The 13,085-nt window shown below is 40.5% G+C and overlaps 1 protein-coding gene across 6 annotated transcripts in view; it reads right to left on the minus strand.

Annotated features, from left to right (window-relative positions):
* Nucleotides 1-2,462: 2,462 nt before the first annotated feature.
* The window catches only part of osbpl7 (oxysterol binding protein-like 7), a 29,593-nt gene continuing 18,970 nt past the window's right edge, over nt 2,463-13,085 (minus strand). For 2 of the 6 annotated variants that reach the window (XM_064321374.1, XM_064321373.1), the window contains exons 9-23: nt 12,978-13,064; nt 12,703-12,726; nt 11,680-11,827; nt 10,762-10,895; nt 10,043-10,135; nt 8,507-8,699; nt 7,052-7,350; nt 6,402-6,539; nt 6,052-6,115; nt 5,755-5,833; nt 5,327-5,471; nt 4,835-4,985; nt 4,573-4,699; nt 4,086-4,208; nt 2,463-3,662 (exon numbers count right to left, since the gene is read on the minus strand). In XM_064321374.1, the coding sequence (XP_064177444.1) occupies nt 3,554-3,662; nt 4,086-4,208; nt 4,573-4,699; nt 4,835-4,985; nt 5,327-5,471; nt 5,755-5,833; nt 6,052-6,115; nt 6,402-6,539; nt 7,052-7,350; nt 8,507-8,699; nt 10,043-10,135; nt 10,762-10,895; nt 11,680-11,827; nt 12,703-12,726; nt 12,978-13,064 (1,914 nt within the window). In that variant the 3' untranslated portion in view covers nt 2,463-3,553. The remainder of the gene's footprint in view (nt 3,663-4,085; nt 4,209-4,572; nt 4,700-4,834; nt 4,986-5,326; nt 5,472-5,754; nt 5,834-6,051; nt 6,116-6,401; nt 6,540-7,051; nt 7,351-8,506; nt 8,700-10,042; nt 10,136-10,761; nt 10,896-11,679; nt 11,828-12,702; nt 12,727-12,977; nt 13,065-13,085) is intronic. The other 4 variants (XM_064321375.1, XM_064321378.1, XM_064321377.1 and 1 more) reach the window with 4 other exon arrangements.

The following is a 13,085-nucleotide window of genomic DNA, read 5'->3' on the forward strand; positions in this document are numbered from 1 at the left end:
AACAGGCTCGCTCTTCAACTCACTTTTGTGGGAGCGGCGTACTGTTTTTTTTATACGTCTCTCGAATGCAATGCTACCTTGTTGCAACGTTGCAGTGTAGCTAACTAAAGGTCAGTTCGGATCAATGATTCGCAACGAGACTGGATGCAACTTACAAAATTCCAAGACGTCTGATTGTAAACGTTCTAAAACTGCACTTGGCGATTTGACAAGATGGGTCTTTTGAGACCCCAGGCAACGGCTTCAGACGCTCTGCAACTAACCAGTTCACACCGCTGCAATTTTCTCTGCAACATTCTAAAACCGTTTTGTCTCGTTGTGAATCATTGAGCTGAACTGGCCTTAGCGTTACCGTTATTTACATTACCATCAAGTTCATCAATATATTGATCGGAATAAAGCCGGGGTAAAGATGTCAAGTCGGAGAAAACTAAATAGAAGAAAACGTCAGTATGGATTAGCATTGTTATTATTTTATTACGCTTCCTCATATGTTCCTTCAGCCTTGATGGCCTTTTTGGATGAAATCTCCTTTGTTTTTTGTTTTATTCTTCTTGTTCTGATTGCTAATTTATCACCAAGCTCAGCTTATTATGAAAGTTTAGCTAGCAAAACCAGAAACACCAGGGGTAACATTTTGCAAGGCAGTTGTTTCAAAAATATCACACAACAATAACGAGATGCTAATTGCACGAGCCACAGCGAATGTCGCGAATTCTTCTCTGCAGTGTAAAGATTTTCATACCGGGCAAAACGTGGATAAAGAACGTTTGTGGAAATTGATCATCTCTAATTTTACCCCAGGTCTTCTACAGCATTTTAACCCGGCTCGGCAGTGTAAAGAGTGTTAAGTTAGCATAATGTTAGACAATGAATGAGTATGTACATAACGTTACTTTTATAACAACCACTTTTTTATTCAGTAAGTGTTATAGTTGGCGTGGCCCCAGGTGCCAACTGACTGACACAGGCGACACTGGTTGGATCCGGTTGGATCTATGGGAAGTGAGGTCCAAAAACACACCTGCAATTACCGCTTCTCGCCATTGGAACCGCCAAAGAGAACGAAACGGAAATCTTCGAGATTGTAACTTTAAAATGTACTAATTTGTACTGTTGTCTCCTTTAAAAAGAAGGAAAATGGAACAGCAAGGATACATGGAATAAATGGGAAAACAAAAAAAGTGTATCTTTACGTTATTTGCAACTACTGATCTGTCTCACCCCTCCAAAACTCTTCAGCACACTGTCCATAACTCCACTGGGACTACTCTCCTCATAGTCAGAGAGGCTTTTCACTTGGAAAGAGCCAAATCACTCAGGCACTGGGTCCTTCTCACACCCGTTGCGCAGATGGTCACTTAAGGCTCGTACTGACGTACTGGGATCAGTGACGTACACTCCAATGTCTGGAGTGTGTCTCTGCATGCCTGACTGACATTGATTTTGGGTACATTGTTTGCGGCCGACATGAATTTAAAAGCTGTGAACTGATGCTATTGTGAATGTGCAGTCTGGCTGGACCACCTATATTATGTTAGCAAGAGATAACAAGCCAGAAGTAACTAAAGACATTTTATTAAACTACAGCCTACTTTGCATAATTTCCATTTTAAGCTAATTGCCTTCAGTTAGTCAGAAGCTCTTATCTAGACCAAATTACCTAAACTTTATGAGATGCCCCAACAAGTGTATGCATGTACAATCTCATTAAAGTATGAAATGTATTACAACGTATGCCATAATACAATATGCATAGTACTGTAATACCTAAAAGTACATTCATAGAGCCATATCATAACCTAATATCAATATATCTAGCAAAATCCATAAGCATATTCACTGGCAGTTTTCTGCAAGCATCTGAAAACCCACCTTTTCAGGTAACCTTCATTTAGTATGCTTTGAGGCATGCACTGCAACAGGCTCTCATATGGTTGAAATTCTGCCTATTTATAGTTGTGCTGGTGTTTGCAAACCATGTAAAATGTACTTTTGCAAAAGAGTAAAAGCATTTGCAATTGTACAATTAGTTTATTACCAGAGCACAATCCCAGAAGTCGAGTGTGCTTATCTCAGTGTTCGCTAGATCAGGTTCATAGTATTGTAAGATGATTGGCACTAAAAGCAGGCCTTAGTGTGATGCAATTAGTGCATATGGCTTTTATATGGGATTTCAAAGTAGTTATGAATGATAAATACTACATCATCAACAAAGCAGCAGCACCGTATTTGTGTTTACACTGAATAACACAAAGTTGTATTTTGGTACTGTGTGAAGAATAAAGATGATCCTACAGGTCTTCACAGGTAATACTATTTTAATGATTAAGTGTGAACTAGTCATACATGTAATTTAAAGATATAACACCATGAATGTCCACAAAGATATTACTGACTTGCTACTTGGGCAACATTCATGGTGCCATTTTTACTGCATTGAAAAATTAATCAGACATTCATTTGATTTAAAGTTTTTTTTATTTATTTATTAGAGTACATACTGACATCTGCTCTACACACTGAAACTTGAGACTTCTCCATAATTATTAGGCCATCCATATGTTTAACAGTCTAATATTGTTATCTTTCCCTGTTGCTGCTCCTATGTAACATCAATAAAACTGCTTCAGCATGCCAAATAAATGCAATTCTCAAGAGATTTCCCCACTAAAATTATAAAAAAATATCAACATAAATATTCATTCTACTTTGACTGCAGACAAATTGTATACCAGATTTCCAAGGTACTCTCCTATGGTCAATTGACAGAAGACGTGCCGTAATCAGACAACTAATATTTTTGAGTAAAGTAAGGAGTTACTAGTAGGTGCTTTCAAAAGCACACAAAAAATAACTATACTGTAGCTCCCTGAAGCTCCCTAAAGATCCACAGTAAAATTTTAAAGGATTCCATCAGTCTCCCTTTAACTCTGTAAACACTAAACCTTTTTTACCCCAAATATAATCATCTGCTTACAGCTTCTCTCAATATTATAATAGTCCCACACATTTACAAACAGGAGCCCAAAATACCAAGCTAAATATGCAAGAATACGTTCAAAAAGTAGACTTAAAATAATCTTAGTAAAAACATTTTATAAAACTGGTCTTAAAAGAAAACATTTCTTTCTTTGACTGGCTATTTACTGCCATGCACATAATATTTCCATTCCAAGTGGAAGTGTACTGCAGTGTATCCCTTCACCATCTTCCCATCTTCTGACCAGCATCATCCAATTCAGTTCTATTACAGTCTGGATGCAGAATCTTGCTGCCATAGAGGGTACATCAGTGTCACTGCACTGAGCAAAATATACATGTTCCTTGAAAATAAAATGAAGACAAGAAGCATCGAAAAGCCTTTGAGTCTTCCTGATCAGCAAGTCATTGGGTAGCCCAAGGCATGCTGAAAAAAGTGCCACACGTATCACGTTCCGGGGTTCTTGTTGCAGGCGTGGGTAATATTATGGAGCCGGATAAGAACAGTCATTATTGTTATGGTACGCAAATGTCTGTCTTACGCCCGTGGTGGCAGTCCCAAATTTGCTGTTTACCACAGATCTAGGTTTGTCGTGTTGGCAAATCCGGGGTTCTCACGGAGTTTCCAGTACGTTCCATTTGTTATCCATACATCCCGTCCAGCTGCATCAACGGCTTTCCTGAAGATGGAGAATGTATGGTTAGCATCCATTTGCTCTCTGTTCTGGCCTATGGCAGCAATACTTGGATTAAGCACAATAAAATGGTTTACTTTTGCCAATCATGTTTGCATTAGTATCTAAGTGCCATATTGGAAGGCTGAGCTTTGGAATATGAGCTTTATTCATCTACATAAGAGCTTTGAATCAAGGTAAACAACTAAAACAATTCTGTGATTATTTTGTTAATTTCAGGCTAGTATAGCCTCTTGAAAAGATACAGCCCATGCCGACTCGAGTTAAACATTTATCTCTGTTCTTTTTTATTTGACTGGTTTCGTCATAAATAGGTTTACTCAATTCACTTTACTGCTGTATCCTGGGAGACCATTTAATTTATTATCTTTAATGGGAAAAGACAACTCCGTGTAAGGCACAACTAACCTGAAAAAGCGAGGGATGTGCTCCTCCCCCTTTTTGGCCATATCCTTCCGCCGGTCCCTCTGCTTGTTCTCTACTTCATCCTTCTTCTTCTCTGCCTCATCCAGCTTCCCTTCTTCCAACATCCTGAGGAGGAGGCAAAAATCCATCAATCTCCCAATGTCTGAGAACTCAAAAAAGTGGGTTTGAATAAGCCCCAATGAACCTAATATATAGACAAGCATGCTTGTCAAACGTAAGACTCTGGAGACCCAGTTGAGATGATTACAATCCTTAATGACCACAATGCTTACCGGTTTTCTTAAGGACTGTAATTGGCTTGTTCAAATACAATCCCAAAACCTTGTTTAATTCCATTTATTACCTCAGGTGTTGCTCCCTGAAAAACTTGTACTAGTCATCGCAGGCTACAGCTACCATGCACATGTTAAACTCATGTTGATATGTAGAAAGTTGGTCTACTCCTCCTAGCCCAGGAAGCACCACTCACCTCTGGTCTGGGCGCAGACGGGTGTCTGTGGGCGGCAACAGGGGGAGCAGCTTGGGGGGGAGCTCGTTCATCTCCATTGCAAATCTCGAGAAGCCATAGTATGTGAAACTTTCACTGGGCTGAGGGTCTGCAGGACAACAGTCAGGAGAAGCCATGGTAAGGAGTCACAGAACAGCTCATCTTTTACTTTGAGTCAAGTTACCCAAAAAGATCTCCATTACGACAAAATGGCCCTGCCTTCTTCGACTGGTTAAATACTCACTTGGTTTCCAGATGCATTGTGGTATGGGCAGGGTGTCGCAAAAGATGCCCTCATGCCACAGACCCCCAAACCGGTGGACAACATTGCCGGCCTGATCAAGAACTGTCCCTTGTACCTCGTTCGTGTGATTGTCTGAGCCCCAGTAACGAGACTGAAGTGAACGGGGGACAGAGAGACAAAGCATTCCTTATTCCAATCTCTTAAAGATGCTGGTAAGTCAGTCACATGCAATAAACCAGGTTTCTGACAAGAGCTGCTTTAATATATCAGCATTATTACTTCCAAGTGTCTTGCATTTATAACATTTTATACATTGTTGTTATTACAGCTGAACTACAGTTTAGTTTAGACAGGGTCAAAATTTCTCCTAATGTACGCAAATTCAAAACTCCGCAGCTCACTGGTGTAAAATATCATGCACTTGGCTGTATGTTAGGCCACATATGACCTTTCTTGACATTGTATGGAGAGCCGCTGGAGCACAGAGCTAACCTTGACGAAGGTGATCTTGCAGGTGCAGACACTGTTGTTCAGGTTGTGGATTATGATATCGCCATAGTGCTCGAGGTAACGCTGTTGACTCAATACGTTGTGAATGCACGTGACCACTTTGTTCCACTCATAGTGGTCATTGAACCTACAGGTTGGCAACAGATAGAGGGCAGTAGGTCAAAGTGGACAGTTTTTACCAAGGGACAGAAAGAGTTCAACGAATAGAAAATAAATAAATGGAGTATAAATGTTAAGTTATCATGAAACGTTTTTAGTTCAAGGAATTTTAACATGTAGTGTGAACATCAATACTTTTATGTACATCTCCTCATTTTTGACAAACACATAACTGCGTTTCTGAAAAATGAATTTCTATTCCCTTCTGATCCTGGTCCAGGAGCTGATGAAACCTGAGAACAAACACTCACTTGGGAAGAGTGACATTCACCATCCCTGTTGGCATGATCTCCAGTGATTTACCCCAGAATTTGTTCTTCCAACGCTGGTCTGTAAAGCACAACACAATGGCGTGTTTTGTATGTACTTCAAGTGTTCCATGACTATTTTAAAGTCTGCTATTGTTTTACTCTAGCCATTAATACTCATTTCACATTGTACACTGTAAATGTAAATACAAAGCACACAGTAATCCATATGTATACACACATCACCTATGAAGTGGATAAATGGACACAGTTTTTTTTTATTATAACAGGAAACCCTACCTTGCCAGAATGAGAAGTTCTCTGCATCAGCATGGCAGGCAGAAATGGGGGGATGGTGGCATACCTTGAGACAGCAGACAAGAGATTTAAGCAAATGCTGACTTGAGCTGACTTTAGCTGACCCTTTTGTTTAACAGCTCATTCCACTGGCAGTATTCTAGGCAGAATGCTCCAAATATGAAATATTTCCAGTCTGTATATTGTTGATTGTGAAGAGCACTGTGATTTGTATTAGTGTTGATAGATTTGCACTGCATCCTGGAGTAATTTCCCATGGAATAGTCTCCTTTAAAACTAATCCATGAAAAGACAGTAAGAGCAGAAGTGGGTCCTCCAGGCCTAGCCCTGACCTGTTCACTGATGTAACGGAAGCCCATGTCCTCCCGTATGCATTCAAAGGTCTCTCCCAGGATGGGGTTGAAGGGTTTGTATCTGTTGCGGTAGCGAGCGGTGGCATAACCAGAGATGGCAAAGGCAGCAATGTACACCTGGTCAGAGCAGAGAGGGGAAACTATTAACACACTCTTCTTCATCCTACACATGGAACATATGCATATACTGTGTCTACAGTAGGAAACATACAGCGGATTAAAGTTGTATCACAATGAGATTTCAGCCAGTGAAAATACCAGATACTGTAACAGTTGAAGCCATAACTAGTGACCCCATTAGTCACTCTCACCCAACACATAACTATTGGAAATGTGCTTTACCATGGCAATTTCAATATGATAGTCAGCATCAGATAATCAGCTAAAGCAGCTTTGACTGCAACCTTTTTAACCATCATATTATAAATGCAGAGTCACTCTAACTAGGAAGCAGTGGGGGGTGAATTTAATTAAAATTGAATTTCATGGGAATATTCCAATTCAAAACTTAAACATTTTTGAATTGATAAATTCCTGTTTGAATGATCAATAATTATTGCAATTCCAACTGAATACCATGTTATTACATTAGGCTAGATGAAGTACAGATTGAAGCAGCCAATGCTAACCATTCTCTGGTAGGGGTCGTCTGTTTGGCTGGCGGTGTCCAGCAGCTCATAGTACTCCAGTTCCTCACAGAGCCTTTGCAGTAGGCAGACTGGCTCGTTGAGTGGAATGGGCATGGACACACGCGACAGGTCCTTTCCAATGTTGTTGTAGAGGATGGTCATCAGACCAATGTGGCTGTTGTCGGGGCACGGGGCGGGCAGGGTGGTGCGGCGGCCAGTGTCCTTGGGGACACGAATGGGCACGTTTGTCGAAGTGGAGATACTGGCACGGTACTTCAGAGTGGCCGCTGTTGCAATTGCTGTTGAGGTTCACAAAATTTAGTTCAGTTTTTTTTAGGATACACCCAATACACTCCTATTTCATGAATTCATTCACCGCACTCCAAGAGGTTGATAAATGAATTTTTAAAAACAAATTTGGCGCTCAATGTGGGGCTGAGCATTCCCACCTCAATTTGTTTTGGCCAATTGTCTGCAACCACAGCCACATACAGGCGTGAACCCCACTGCTGATTGGGGAGAGTGGACATCTACGGTTTTCCAACACATGTAATGCTGCCAGCTGCATCTCGTGACACCAGTGACTACAGCGAAGCTCAGCAAACTCCTAGCAATCTGTCGATCGACCAGCAGGGGTCACTAGATAGCAATGCACACGGAACCCTATCCAACTAAACTCTCCCCTGTCCAGGGAGATGCAATCCTCACTTGTGCATTGGCCTATGGAGCTACTGGCCAAAGTTTGAACCAGCAGGGTCCGGATTCAAGACTGTGAGACTCAACCATGCAGCGCAGTGTGGTGCTTTAATCTAATGAGCCACCCAGCAGCCCCTACTAGGCCCTTCAAAAGGACCAGGGACTCACGTCACTCATGGCAGATTATGCAGAAATTATGCAGAAACTGCATGAACAAATTATAGTAGGGTAAAAATTAACCAATTCAGAAATGGCTGCACTAAAAATAATAAATACTGCACCCAAGCTCCCATAAATAGCCTGCAATTCCATATAAATTCCAGCACTTAAAATAATGTAATGTAGAGCACTGTAGAAATCTACGGTGCTCGGAAAGCATCAGTATTAACAAAAGTAAGAACTTTTACAGAACTTTTACTAAATAAACACGAGATAGGACCACACTTAGGAAAACCATTGTTATTACAGTACAATAACCACAGAATGAAAACAGAATTAGGTCAAACTGAATTTATTCAAGGGCACTTCTCTTAGTAAAATGCTCAGGGTTCCCACCCCAAACAAACCATTTACAAAGTTTACAATATCAAAATTTTAAAGAGTTTAACAGAGCACACAGAGCGGCAGACATGCCAGGGACATCTCTCATGGAACAATAGTTTTTGCTATTCGAATAACGTAAGAACTTAAATACAAAAATGCTATCATAAGTTTGGCCCTGAGGACAAAGCCCAGGACCAGTAGGAAATGAAGACTGACCATGGTGTTCCTCCAGCTCAGAGTTGCTTGTGGTGTCATCGCTCAGTCCTGACTCGTCTGACGCCTCAGAGTAAGTCTCGCACAGGACGGTGTCATAAGCGTCAAAGTACTCTGTTGTAGACTCAGCCATTGAGGGGGCCCGGCGGCATGAGTGCCGTTTAGAAGATTGCCTGCTAGTTGGGAAGGGATCCTGCTGGAGTGTGGGAGGGAGGGAGAGAGAGAGAGAGAGAGAGAGAGAGAGAGAGAATGGAAGACAGAGAGAGAGAAAGAAAAGTGTGAGCACATGAACACCACAAAACGTGTAGGGGAAGAAAGAGATAACAATACAAATTCATACTGTTGCCTTCGAGGACTTCCTTGCAAATGTTTGCTGTTGACAGAATCTATGTTAAATAGGGAGGTCAAACCGGTTTTGGCGATTTTTCAAACATTTTGACTGTTTATTTGTCATGTACGGTATTATGTCATAAATGCGACAGTATGATAAAATAAAACATATGAATGGTTAACTTGCCAGAAAATAACGGTAGTTTGCTTTAATATGATTTTAAATATTAGCCATTCCCCTTTTCCATGTAATCACTCTCATTGGAGGGAAGTGCATCATCAATCTTTATTTAGAGTGGAGTTATCTTTTTTCTTCAACAATATTTAGTGCTATTTGTGCAGCAAAACTAAAATACTGTACATCTTTACTTCTATATATTGTTATGGGATGTAACATTTAATGAAATATGTGTTCCCAAAACGTTTGTGTCAAAGCTAGCGGCCGTATTTGGCGCTAGCTTCAAAATTCCATTGCAGTTGGGGACTCGGTCTCTAAAAGGCACGTCTCCTTTCTCACCATGATTTTTTTTTTTAAAACACCCATTTGTAAAACCAAAATGCTTTATTCCAAACTATAGACAAGATCTTGATGAAGATGTAAAAATCTTGTTGTTCAAACTTGGTTTACCCGTGACCTAGCCACCAGAAAAACATTTAATAGCCACAAGAACAGCACTAGCCATAGGCTAGCTGGCTGTGGCAATCTAGCCCTTGGGGACTCTGAATCGACAAGGTTTGTCTCCCCTTTTTCATAGTAATCATTAAAAAAACACCCATTCGTAAAACTAAAATGCTTTATACCACACTATAGACGAGTTCTTGGTGAAGATCTACAAGTAAAAATTTAATTCTTCAAACTAAGTTTGCTGGTCTAGCCATGTCACAAACCATTTTAGAGGGTCTCTTTGCCAGCATAATAATTTGGACTGATCGGAATTAAACAATCAGGATGATGTCACGACGTGCATATTGTGATTACATTGTGGGCAGAACGTTCGACCTCCCTATGTTAAGTGCTCATGCAATTAGAAGCACCTTGAAGCCAAAGCAAAGGTTGGTCGTTCAGAGTGAGAGACCAAGTGGAACAGACAGATCAGTTGAGAAGGTGAGACGTGGTTGAAGAGCATAAGCAGGGCAAGAATGTCCATGAGAAAGAGTAATGAGTAGAGAGAGGTAGTGCGCATGATGGAACCTGGGACAGCAACACACCTGCTCCGGGCGGACAGTGCTGAAGGACTCATCTGAGGAGTCCGAGGTCAAGGACTGGGAGTGGACTTTCGTCAGACGGGATTTCATCTCCAACTGGACACATACAAACATACATACATGCATGCGTACATACGTACATACATATGCATGTACGTACAGACATGCATCCAAAACAAACATGCATACATACATGCATACAAAACAAACATGCACACATACATACATACATGCATATGGGGACACTAGTTAAGGGTTTATACGGTCATTTAAAGTACTCTTGGAGAATGTAAAGGTCTGGAGACCTCCAAACTAACTGAAACAAGCAAGCAGGAGGTGGGGGGTGGGAGGTGTTGCAGCTGCACTGGTGGTACCTAATTAATTCACTACTCAAAACCAAATGTGCTCAAATCCCAAAGAATACTATGTAAAATGGCACAGCTAAGCAAACAAATTCTATAAGCATTAAATGAAGTAGAAGAGCAGGCCGCCACACCTCTTGTGAGATGTATCAGCTTGACAGCCCCAACCGGTTTAATGTTCTTCACTTCTAAGAACAATGGGCCACAGTGTTTGGAAGGGTGAGCTCCAAGAACCACATCTGTGTCACTAAAGTAAGCCATTGTTGTGGATCTTATTAGTTTTCCAGAGATGCTTCAGATTGGAAACGGATACAGGTTGAGACCTTTCTGTCATGTAACGCTAAGTAATGTTAAGCTCACCTCAGAGAGAGCAGTGCATAGACTGGCTAGCTGGTTGGAGGTGGACTGGTGCAGTTCAGGGCTCCTCCAGGCCTCCCTCAGCCTCTGACGCTCCAGGACCAGGGTGTCATGTACAGACTTCAGAGACACATGTACTGCAGGGAAAGAGAGGGTGTGAGAGATAGTGTGTGAGAGAGGGAGCTACCAAATCAACAAGAGTTTTGGTGGCCTAAGACATGAATATGGCAGACCAAGGGTTGGGGGGGGGGGGGGGAGTTGGTACGGTGGGGTGAAAAAAGCAATTGTGGATTGATGAAATGATAGCCACAGACATGTAAATTACCCTACCATTAAAATATGTTCCAAAACACATTTTAAAAATGGTTGTGGCCCTAATTGACTGTGCAGAGTGTATGCCAGCAGCCGGCTCTGAAAACAATGTACAGCATATGCGCTCATTGAAAGACACGAGAGGTGGAGGCAGACATGTTCTTCCCACAGTAGATTTTCAAAGACAAGGAAAAAATATAACATTTAATTAAATCAATAATCGCTTAGTTTTAGATGAAAAAACTGAAAATCATTACATATACATATACAATACATATTAGTCTGTCATTGCCTGATAATAATAATAATAAGTATTATTATTATTATTATTATTATTGATGCTGTTACTTGCTGTTATGCTGTCTCTTGTTGTCATAATTAAAGTATTGTATAGCAAAGTATTTTGTGACTGTTTTTCTGTGTTTTTCCAGTCGATAAAGCAGTTTGAGTTTTTAGAGAGGGCATATGCATATACAAATCAAAAATGCAATATCAATAATCAATGTCCTGGAAAAACATCACAACAAATGAAATGTGATTTTTTAATGCAGATTAAAAAGGCCAGGGAAACGTGTCATAGTGGTGTCTGTATCAGGCTGTGACTCTCACCCCTCTGGGACACGGTGCAGATGTCCTGCTGGATCTTCTTTGCCTCGGGGGAGTTGGTGCTGGGAGAGGACATCTGGGAGTGTACGTATTCGGGGATGGACGGGACCGAGGTACCCAGTGAGGAGCTGCCCAGCTGACTGGATGACATCTGTGGGGCAGGAGAAGGGGTGGGGATGGGATGGGATGGGGAATGCCAGTGCACGTCAAAGAGGGAATAAGAAACTTTATCACACAGGAGTATGGCTAAACTATGGTAAACCTATGGCAATGCTAGTTGACACATCATTCAAGTTAACTTATTTATTTTAATGAAGGTTTGAAAATATAAATTCTGTATGATAATGTGAGAATGAAAGGTGCAGACCAAAAAACTCCAGCTTGTGGTTTATCAGCATATGATTGGTATTTTGAATGATATTTAGAGTTTTGTCAATAAAACATAAGTCAAATAAGAAATGGAATGTTTCTATAAATCAAATGAAACTGATTATGCAGATTAAAAGACTATAGTAATTACTAAAGAGTGTCTAAGATTTAATTATATCCTTCAAGTCTTTGAGTCACAAAATATGGAAATCTTTTTCATCTGTCAAATGAAATAAAAGTTTAATATAAATTGTAATGGATTAGAAGAAAAGATCAGGATCAGACAAGAAGCATATCTCAACCATGTCATTTTTGTTTTAACTGCTCAATTCAACAGGTAAGAAAGTATGTAAATCACAAATGCAGTCACAAATGCAGCTGTGAACCAAGAGCTTGTTTTCCTAAACTAAATTTGAAACTAACTAACTAATAAACTAGTAGGAATCTAACTATGACCTCCCTTGAGTTTGTAACATTTTTCAAAACCAAACCAAGTTCTCTCAGGATTGGCTTAAGCAAATTATCATCTGTGTATGTTCCTCATGAATTAAAATTTGTATATACAAATTAAATTACAGTTAATAATATTAATAAGCTACCAAATTACTGTTATTGGAGATCCACATGGTCCACCTAATGTGTCACACTCTGACTCACCGATTTAGTGATCCTGCGAAAAGGCTTCATGTGAAAAAAGGAATTTTAAAGGTTACTTTGGGGTTAGGCCTTCTGATATTCAAAATTATGCTATTTATATAATGCATGTACTGTACCATTAGCTTGTAAAAGTTGTTTGGTTCCAGACTAAGGCAGAAGGCCCAAGACCTTGGTCACTCCCAAAGGCACCAATACCACTAGAGAATCGCAGCGGAAAACTTCCAACGGTTTTCCTTTTAATAAGAAAATGACAACAGAAAAGAAGCTGTTCTCACCACCCCAAGAGCCTCGAACCGGGACAGTGTACGTGAGTGTCCCCAGACCTTGTTGGATTTCTTCTTGGGTTTCTCAAGGGTCAGATTCTGAAAAGAGATGGAAATAAA

The sequence above is a fragment of the Anguilla rostrata genome, chromosome 2 (assembly GCF_018555375.3).
Source record: "Anguilla rostrata isolate EN2019 chromosome 2, ASM1855537v3, whole genome shotgun sequence".
NCBI classification, from domain to species: domain Eukaryota; kingdom Metazoa; phylum Chordata; class Actinopteri; order Anguilliformes; family Anguillidae; genus Anguilla; species Anguilla rostrata.